We start from the raw sequence: 10,132 nt of genomic DNA, 5'->3' as shown, positions 1-10,132 counted from the left end.
ATCGACAACTTCCATTAGCTTGCAACGTAACATGTTCTAAATGACATTCAATCTCCCAAAAAATAAGTACGACCTTGTGTGAATGCTAGCGTTTGTCAAACTAGTTTCAAAGTGACATCATTGACCTGAAAACCCAATAGCCAACATACAATTATGGTTACATTTGCACATTGCTTGCATTAGAGATGAGAAGCTATTATTGGTCTACAAAATACTATGTTGGTCATCCTTTAATGGAATAAGCAAAACCATATCATGGAAAAACCTTTCGGCAATTTGAAATCATGTACATGCTCATACACATTGATTAGATATGAAAAGGCAAGAAACAAAAATAAATGACTAATTTTGGAAGGACAATGTAGTGCAGACTTTTTAGCCCTCAAATTAAGGCAATCTATTGAACTCTACAATTCTAAAGCATGACTGAAACCATTTGTATATCGTCCCTATGGCATAGACCATGCTACAAGAACCAAATACCATCACTTTGCAATGACTTTGCTTTGAAGAAAGTATATAACATTAGTGCAATTTGTTGTCCTCGAATGTGCATGAGTTGAAAAAAAACTAGTTTCATATGGCTAATCCTAAACAGGTTGTTGTAGTGATAAGACACGCTACAACATTGTGCTTGATTGTGGTTAACATGTATTGGAAAACAGGTTGTCAATTTGGAATGATGCAAATGATGCTGAAATTGATGGGATGGAAATGGATGAGATGCAAAGACCTATGTCCATGGCTTTGATGCACACTGATTTCACATCATTATATGCATGTATTCTCTTGATCATGCAAGCAATTCGAAGTGTTGTGTCAGAGAGACATGCAAAGTTTCCTCTTTCTGACTATTATGTCTACAACATATTAGTAGCTCAACCTTGCCCCTATCATATAAAACTATTGGGATGGATGTGAATCCAACCTTATGTGCAGATATGCTGTTAAAGTCCTTATCATGAGGCCAAGGTTTGACATTTCCATGCCACTTTCATGCAAATTATCACCTGGGTGCCTAGTGATGGCTTTATTACATTTTATGTATGTATATACACACATACTCTTTTGCTAGCGCTTCTCACTTCACTTCTTCTTCCTCTTCGCTTAGGGTGGGTTCAAACCAGCTTGGTAGAAAGAATGTATGTGCAAGAGTGTAGTTTTGATATATCCACAAGGAATTCGCTAAAACGTTTGTCCATCACGTGTTCAATGTGTCCGTCCATTCACTGGTGATAGTTTCTCCACCCTCTAAACCCCTCACTGGTGAATGGACGGACACATTGAACACATGATGGAAAAACGTTTTAGCGAATTCCTTGTGGATATATCAAAACTTACCCCAAATTGCAAAACAAGTCTAACACACAAGTGTCTTGTTTAACTTCTTCATTTGAACCAACCCTCGCTTTTGCTACTACTACTACTTCTTCTATTTCATCTCTTTGTAGCATCAAATCGCCCATTCACCCTCACCTCCTCATTGCCACTGCATAAATCTCCTTCCCTTTTACTTGCTTTTTTTCCTTTAATGTCGTTTAGAAAAAACACATCAACCAACAATTTTTATCCCCCCTCTAAACCCCTACTTCCCAAAAATGCACTATCTTTAATTTCATGTCTATGTTTGACTGCTTCCACATTTATCAATATGCATCATAATCTCTTAATAGTTTAGTCATAAGCAATCAATTAATTGCAAAGTTATGTATCTTACTAGAGCAACCTCATCAATCAACTTACAGAAATGCTTTTAACTCTTATTGCTGAAAACAAGTCTAATTATTCAAACAACATTTCAACAAAAACAACAATTCGAAATTTTGTCCACCATCAATTTGTTCAAATTTGATGGACAAAAACAACAATTTGAAATTCTGCCCATCAATTTGTTCAAAATTTGAATAGATAGATTCATCACTCATATCAAGTATGCAACTTAGTAGAGAGGCAATTTAGTAGAAAGCATTTATTAAAATTTGAAACAAGCACATGACTTTGTCGAGGAATCATGTTAGCTACTTGCCAAGGTAGCCAATGGTTGCCTTATAGGCCTTGTATATCCAATTTTCGCAATGCATGTGAGAAATTGAGAATAAGCAGCCAACGATTGCCGTATAGACCTTGTATCTCTAAATTTCGCAATGCATGTGAGCTTCCACGATGATCTTGTCCTGATCCTTCTTCTTCTCATCTTCTTTCTTCTTTTCTCTTCTTCCTGCAACAAGAATACCCCCATTGCTAGTTGGACCTAAATGAGGAAAATGAACTTTACAAGAACAAGCAAAGAGAAACCCTTGCATCAATAAATATAAATATATTGTTGCTTTCGTTCTTCTATCGCATTTGTTATGGTGAAGCAAATGTGAGAACGCTTTAGTTTGTCTTTTCTTTTTTGAATCAATAAAAAATAAAAAATTCAAGCAAATGATAAAAAATATAAAACCAAAACGCCCTTTAGCTGCATGTGTAAAAACATGAGAAAACCCAACTCCAAAGACGTGCTGCCACGAGCTCCATGGCGAAACCATATACTACTAACAGGGATTGCAGAGCTTCATTGCACCTGTTAACCGTTGGGTGGAATAGGGGTGTAAGCAGAGTCCTGAACGTATTTAGACTCCACTCCACTTGACCCTTCCTATTCCCTCATGCTCCCACAAGCTCCATGGGGTGCGACCATATATGAGAAGGGATAGCAGAGCTTTGTGGCCCTTGTAAGCCTTGGGTGGGTGGGACAGGGCTCTAAGCAGTCTCGAACTCATTGTGCGTGGGAACAGGGCCTAAAATCCTTATCTTCTTTTTAGTGATGGGGAAGTGGATGTCAGTCAGAAGGCGACGTGTCACGTGCGGGACGTTTTTTCGGGGGGGCTACCAGTTCGACGTGGCAGGATCGCGACGGCCGTACCCACTGCCGACTGCCCACGCTAGATCATATGTACGGCCTTGTCCGGTATTTGTACGGCTCCTGCTTGATAGGCCGCCCCCCCCCCCCCCCCAAAAAAAAAAACACCCGTGGCTTTGCCAAAGCGGAGGGCATGTTCACGCGCTTTCAGGTTGTGCTCCCCAATCATACAAGAAAACATCCAAGCACAAAATCTAGCTCTCCTAAGCGCAAGTGACTAGCCACCAAGCCATATTCAAACTGAAAGTTATGAGGAAGCAAGCCTACGAGAGTACAAGGGTGATCCCATCTCCCCCCACACTTACACTACACTTGAGGGTACTCCATGAAATCAAATCTTCACATAGATCCATCATCCAAGGAGTAGGATGGGTCGTGCACACTATTATCATCCAAGCACGGGAAGGATTGCCTGAATTGGCTAACTTTATATTTGATAATAGGCATCTATCCGTTTGGTTCACTACTTGCAAGTATTATTGCTCATTGTCCTATCCTTATATAGGCAATTACTCATGAGTACGATTCCTCAAAGCATCATCCATCCATCTAGTTTAGATTTATCATTGCCTAAGATGCATCTATCTTTCCAACATGCCAATTACAAAAATCTTAGTTACCATATACACTTTGATATACATCTATCTTTCCAACATGCCAACTTTGCCCACTCGATGACCTCCAATATACCAAAGTGTATGTATATTAAGGATAGATGTAACCTCTAGAAATATGGCCCAACTTTCTTCAATTTCAAACAAGTGAAGAAAGGAAATGATGTTTTCACTTTATGAATCAAGCTTATTAAAGTCTTGTTAGCTTCTTGTCATTCATTATGACATAAGGATGGAAAACACTTACATGGCTAAAGGTACAACATTGCCCACACATTCTCAACCACCAAGGGGTGAAGGAAAAGATGTTTTCACTTTATGAATCAAGCTTATTAAAGTCTTATAAGCTTCCTGTCATTCATTATGACATAAGGATGGAAAACACTTACATGGCTAAAGGTACAACATTGCTCACACATTCTCAACCACCAAGGGGTTTGGCATAACAATTGAGCTCCACAAGATTAAAGTGAGCTCCATTTGATTAAAGGTAGAAGAATGTGGCATAACAATTCCCACTATTTTCCACATTTGGAAGTAAATTCTTATTGAGAACTTGATGTTTGGTCAAGAGTTTGGAAGTGAATTTTTATTGGGAACTTGATGCTTGGTCGAGAGTGTAGTCATCTAAAAATCTTTTGCCAATGGCATGAACTTCACATGTAGTCATTGCTACTTCACTAGTGCAACACTTAAAAGTCTCTCACTTCATCATGCTTTATTTTCTTCCCCATGATCATGGAGGCTAATACCTTGCACTTCAAGTCCTTGAATAGCCACTCAATATGTATATTTTCATGGATTCAATGACAAATTTTTTGAAACTCTCTCACTTCACCATTGGAAAAAAATACTAGATCAAAGATAAAAGGATCATTATACTTGGTGGAATGACTGAAAACAACGGTGAGGCCCAGCTAATAGCTATCCTTTCAACCACTCCAATCCTTGAATTTAGCCATCAACTTTATATTTCTATGGAGGCAAGGAACATTTAGGATAAAGGATAAGTGACTACCATTTGCACTACGAATAGCATTACATCCCTTTTGATTGAAAGAATTATTTTCATTCCTGCTTTTCATTCTATGACTAGGTTTGCTACGAAAATTTCACACAAGTTTTCTTCCAACCTTTTCCTTATATGGAGGCAACATTAAATACGGCATTTGACATTCATTAAAGAGATATTGTGACCTCCGTAGGAGAGCAAGGTCCATACATAAAGTGTTTGCCCTTTCTTTTGTGGGGTTGGACAAAAGTGCCTCCTTTTTCACCAATATGCATTCAAAAGAAAGACACTAGGAAGGGCCCAGAAGTCCAAAAAATCTTAAATTATGCCACATAGTTAACCAACTAGTATCATGCAAGCATTTAGAGGATGACCTATGTAATCTTTACTTCATTTGGTTGAATAGGAAACATGTATTGTGTTACATACAACAAGATGTAATATACATGAATTTTCTATATATTTCTTTATTTATGACTTTATGCAAGCAATAGCCTCATGAATTAGTTTTGGGCCTTAGTCTTTGACTATCATATGCATAATGCTCTTGAAGTGCAAAGGTAGATTGGCTATCAATGATTGTACCTTTATGGGGGTTAGTAACCTTTATTGTATGTGGAGATATTATGGAGTCTCTAATCTAGCTCCACTTTATCTTCTTCAGCAATCTTTTCATTTGGCATAGTAAGACTATGTTTGTGCCATTGGTATACACATAGTGGGTGATCTTATGTTGAAGAACATTGATGTTGTGTTGTGGCTCTAAGGCCATCACTAGGCTTAGATGTCATATAGATATGGACACTGTAGCCTCTCACAAGCACAAAAGTTAGAAAAAAATAGTTAACCTCCAAGTCACTCAAGAGAATAGCCTACTTTAGCACCACATCAATATCTTTAGGCAAATCTATGGACTCTATATTCATACCAACTTTAGTTTGGAGTCCATTCATATTGATCTAACCCTTTGGTCCATATATTTGTGCGATCATCTCTTGGCATCTTATTCTCTAAGAGAGGATATCCCTTGACCCCTTAACCTTGCCAATACCTTAGCATGCCGGTCCATTGCCTACTAGTGGCATTACGGTCAAGCTTTCCTACAGACCATGTCCACTCACAAGACTCTTGTAGATATCTTCTATTTTACTATGTTTACCCATACAATTATGTTCAATTATACATACAAGGGGGAATGGCAAAACAGCCTCCTCATCTAGCTATAAAACATGCATACCATCATTCTCAAATGCAAGACTGTTATGCTTGCAGCTGTGTTCTAATGTGCTACCCAAGCAATGCAATCACTCTCAACCTCAGACAACATCTACCCTAGTCATATTCATAACTTGGAAATTTAGTTTCATAGCATGCCCTTCTACCTCTAATGAAACATCATGCACTTCTATATCCCCTATATCATGCACTTCCACCTCTAATGAAACATCATGCACTTCTATATCCCCTATATCCTTGTTACTTCCATTCATAAGGGAGTGCAATCACTCTCAACCTAAGATAACATCTACCCTAGTCATATTCATAACTTGGAAGACATGAAGATGAGCGAATGATGCTGTTATATATGATTGCCTTTAGTTTTTCTTGCAATCATTGGCTCTAGGTATATTTGACATGAAGATGAGCGAACGATGCTGCTATATATGATTGCCTTTGGTTTTTCTTGCAATCATTGGCTCTAGGTATATTTGACATGAAGATGAGCAAATGATGTTGCTATATATGATTGCCTTTAGTTTTTCTTGATTTGCTTTTGTGTTTTCGATGTTTCATTTAGCATGTTGCCACATGGTATCAAATGCTTTGCTTGGAGCTTTGCCACATGCATTATAGCATTTCTTTTGCTTTGATGTTATCAATCAAAATGTGACACATGAATATGGTCACAATTTAGTGGCCAACGTTTAAACTTCATGCTATGCTAAATAAGGAAATAAGCTTGATTTAAATTGGATGTGATCTAGAGACCTCATGGCATTGATGAGATCTGACTTTGTCCATGGTTTCTTTTGTTGAAATACAAATGTTCGATGGGATGTTAATTTATCAAATTATGCGATGAACAACATGTAACCAAAAATTAGTCGGGGGACTCATGGGATCGCGCCACGTGTTGTACTTACACCCTAAATTAGGACCATGTCAAAATGTATCCTTGTGGATGTCAAAACGTATCCTTGTGGATAACAAAAGGGGTTTTGCACGGCGAGTTTTGCTGTAGAAAAACCGTTACTTTTTTTCACATTTCCACGAGGTGTTTCTACACTACTTAGGAACCCACAAAGATTGTCACAAAAGGGCGTGTGAGGCGCGTAAGAAGAGCACGCTTAAGAGTCGGAGTTGTAATGCTCTATTTCGTCTTGTGCGAGTTGCAACAACACCGGGTAAACAAGGTGTTTCGTATATTCCAGTGATGGAGAATCGCATCACGCATGGATGAGAGAGAGAGAGAGAGAGAGAGAGAGAGAGAGAGAGAGAGACACAACAGAGAGAGACAGAGACTCGAGAGAGAGAGAGACAACAGAGAGAGACAGAGAGAGGAAGACATACGTAAGTGAAGGTACGAAGCTTCATAGATGGTCCTCCCGAGTACTGAGTCCCCGCGTTAAAGCTGCCAGGTCTCGATAGCTTGTCTGAGCTCTCTCTGATCTCTCTCTCTGACAAATTCGTTTCAGCTTTTGCGACATGTTTATTGCCCTGCCTGAGGAGACACAGTCTATGGCGGAGAAGGAGCACCGGCCCATCTGTTGATTTTTGATTCCGTCATTCTTTGGCCGTTTACACACCCTGTTATGTTCTCTTTTAAAGAATTCTTTAAAGAGTCTCAGGTTATTTTTACTCCACGTTTGTCCTGTTCGCGAGAAGACGGTCATCTGCAGCGGCTCTGATGAAGCTTTGCTTTCATGTCTGCCCTGCCGCAGGAGACAATCATAGATGGCTATGCCTGAGAAGCTTCAATCGATGATCATATGTGGCTATGCCTGAGAAGGAGCTCTCGGTTTTGTATAGGTAGAGGTAAACCATGGCCATGGAGACGCATGACACTTATTTTGATGCACCAGAGAGGGAAGATCGTCCTCTGTTTGATTCTGAACGGGATTGCCTCGTTTCTGATGGATTTGCATCAGGAAGGTCTGATGGTTTGAGGTCCAATGGACTGGCACCAGGAAGCCATAAAAGAAGGCTTGCATCTCTGGCAGGCTTTATCAGGCGAAAGTTCAAGATGCCAGGGTTGATCAAAAGGAAGAGCAAGGGCATCCTGCAGCGCAGCGGCGGAGTGGCGTCGCATCCTGCGCTGCTGCGCAGGACGTGGCGGTGGCTATGGTGCGTGGGAGCGCGGCTGCGGTGCTGGTTCTTGCACAGAAGAAGAAGAAGAAGAAGAAGAAGAAGAAGGCCAAGGAGAAGGTCACGCTTGAACCTGCATCCGCCATTGAAGGTCCAAAGAAGCCCCTTGGACGTTCTGGCCAGGTTGCATGGCAAGGGAGGACACGGAAAGGGCACGGTGCCCAAGGGGTTTGTGCCCGTGTATGTGGGGGAGGAGCACCAACGCTTCCTTATCCCCATCCCTTTCCTAAACCACCCCTTGTTCCAAGATTTCCTCGCGGCCACCGAGCGCGAGTTTGGCTTCCAACAGGCGGGCGCCCTTTTTATCCCTTGCCGCGTCCATGACTTTGAAGAGGTTGGCTTAAACTCAAGCTAGACCATGTTATCATAACATGTTTGAGGAGGGTCTACACTTCAAAGAATTTCTTCACATATTTTCACACACACATCTTCTCAACAGCCCACAATTGTAAGACTTTTAAACTCTTGTTGTCACACATTTCTAATGAGGGATTTATCATTGTCAACCTTTCTTCACCCCTATTTATTTGAGGGTCTACAATTTGTGAGACTTTCTTCACAAATATTTATTGAGGGTCACAAATTGTGAGACTTTCTTCACAAATACTTATTGAGGAATCTACGAATATGAACTTTCCTTAGGATAGGCTTGAACTCTTAAAGTAGGCCGTCATCGCCATCATTTCATATATTTGTAAAGAGTATATCCAATGAGGTCCTATAATTGTCCAGCTTTATTGAAGCTCAAACCTGTACATAGACCATCTTGTTATAGGCATATAATGAGGGACTATTGAGGTGGGACTTTTCTCACATACAAATGCTTTTGGCTCATTTACCAATTTTATACTTTGTCTATAATTAAGTCTATTTTGACTCTCTAATCTTTCACCTAAGATACCTCACTCAAATCCATGTGCTCTAATTATATTAGTTAATTCTCTATCTTCTGTATTTTGACTCTCTAATCTTTCACCTAAGATACCTCACTCAAATCCATGTGCTCTAATTATATTAGTTAATTCTCTATCTTCAATATAGAAAGGTTGTAAACTGATAAATGTGAGATGTGCTAATTCTAAATTGAAGCATTGTTTTATTACATGTGATTTATGTTTACTATATGCAAAATGGAATGGAAAAGACTCATATACATGATCATTTTTGTGTTACTTGTAGTGCATTAATTATGTTTGCTATAGGTTGGCTTTCTAAGTCTACTTTGTCATTCGAAGTGTTTATGTACCTTTTAAAAATAAATAATGTGGTATTGTGTTAAGCAAGTAATATTCACATTGCCAAAGAGGCCAAGACAAGATCAAACTTCAAAACATGTTTTTGAGCAACTTACAATTTAGCTTATAAGCCTCATCCTTTCTAGCTAGCTTACTCAAATCACTATGGATAGTGTTGAAAACATTGTTTCTTTGTGATGTTAATATTCATTTTGGAAACTTTGCACTCCCAAAGGTAGCATTGTTCATTGTTAATCGAATTGTCAAGAGAGTAAGACATTTTAATATGGACCAAGAGAGCAATACATTTTAATATGGACCAAACTTTATCCGAAGCTTCATTGAGATTTTCCTAGTCCCCAATAGCATTTACCTCTAGTGGACAACCCATGCACTTTAAGTCTATCCATCCCATCAATTAAGATCCTCCATAATGCCTTTGACTCAATAAAATTCCAAAAAAGATGTTTTAACACTTTTCGCTTCTTTCCCACATAGTGGTGAGACATTGCTAAACTTTGGTAGCATATCCTTAGTTGGGAGTCTGTTAGTAGCTTCTCTCTAGAACATGATGTTAATTCTGAATGAGAGTCGCATGGAATGCATTTTTAAGGCGTCTCTTCCATGTGCTTATTGTGGCTCGAGGGTCCTCTCTCTTCCACACCTCCTCTACCTTCAATAGCAATCTTGCATTAGGTTCTTTATGATGCCAGGAGGCATATTCCACGGTGGATTCCATGAGGTTTTACAATGGATTTTGTAAAACTATATTTATTTGTCGGCACTTGCTATGTATGCACCCAACATATGATTTGTCTATCAGTGGTATCAGAGCGAAGTTGAGATCAAGGGCTTCCAATCGCTTACCATCTCGTGCGAAGGCAAAACTCTTAGAACGAATGAGCTCTACAGTTAGTCTCGGAACCTTCAATACCAACATGTTTCTGGTAGCAAAGAACCCTCTACTGTGCTGTCAGATCACGAAGGACCACTTCGAGAC

The 10,132-nt window shown here is 39.4% G+C and overlaps 1 protein-coding gene across 2 annotated transcripts; it reads left to right on the top strand.

Moving 5' to 3' along the window:
• Positions 1-6,910: 6,910 nt before the first annotated feature.
• Positions 6,911-8,764, top strand: LOC148029749 (uncharacterized). 2 transcript variants are annotated; one of them, XM_087686061.1, is made up of 2 exons: positions 6,911-7,112; positions 7,228-8,763. In XM_087686061.1, the coding sequence occupies exon 2, from the start codon at positions 7,575-7,577 to the stop codon at positions 8,250-8,252; it is 678 nt and encodes a 225-aa protein (XP_087542187.1). In that variant the 5' UTR covers positions 6,911-7,112; positions 7,228-7,574; the 3' UTR covers positions 8,253-8,763. The 2 variants fall into 2 exon arrangements, with proteins under 2 accessions (XP_087542187.1, XP_087542188.1); XM_087686062.1 differs by lacking the exon at positions 6,911-7,112 and having other exon boundaries at positions 7,177-7,380; positions 7,474-8,764.
• The last annotated feature ends 1,368 nt before the right edge of the window (positions 8,765-10,132 follow it).

The sequence above is a fragment of the Lygodium microphyllum genome, chromosome 10 (genome assembly GCF_053477565.2).
Source record: "Lygodium microphyllum isolate KBCC chromosome 10, Lygodium_microphyllum_v1.1.10, whole genome shotgun sequence".
NCBI lineage: Eukaryota > Viridiplantae > Streptophyta > Polypodiopsida > Schizaeales > Lygodiaceae > Lygodium > Lygodium microphyllum.
Note: the sequence above shows the minus strand (reverse complement) of the source record. Positions and strands in the feature narration are given on the sequence as shown.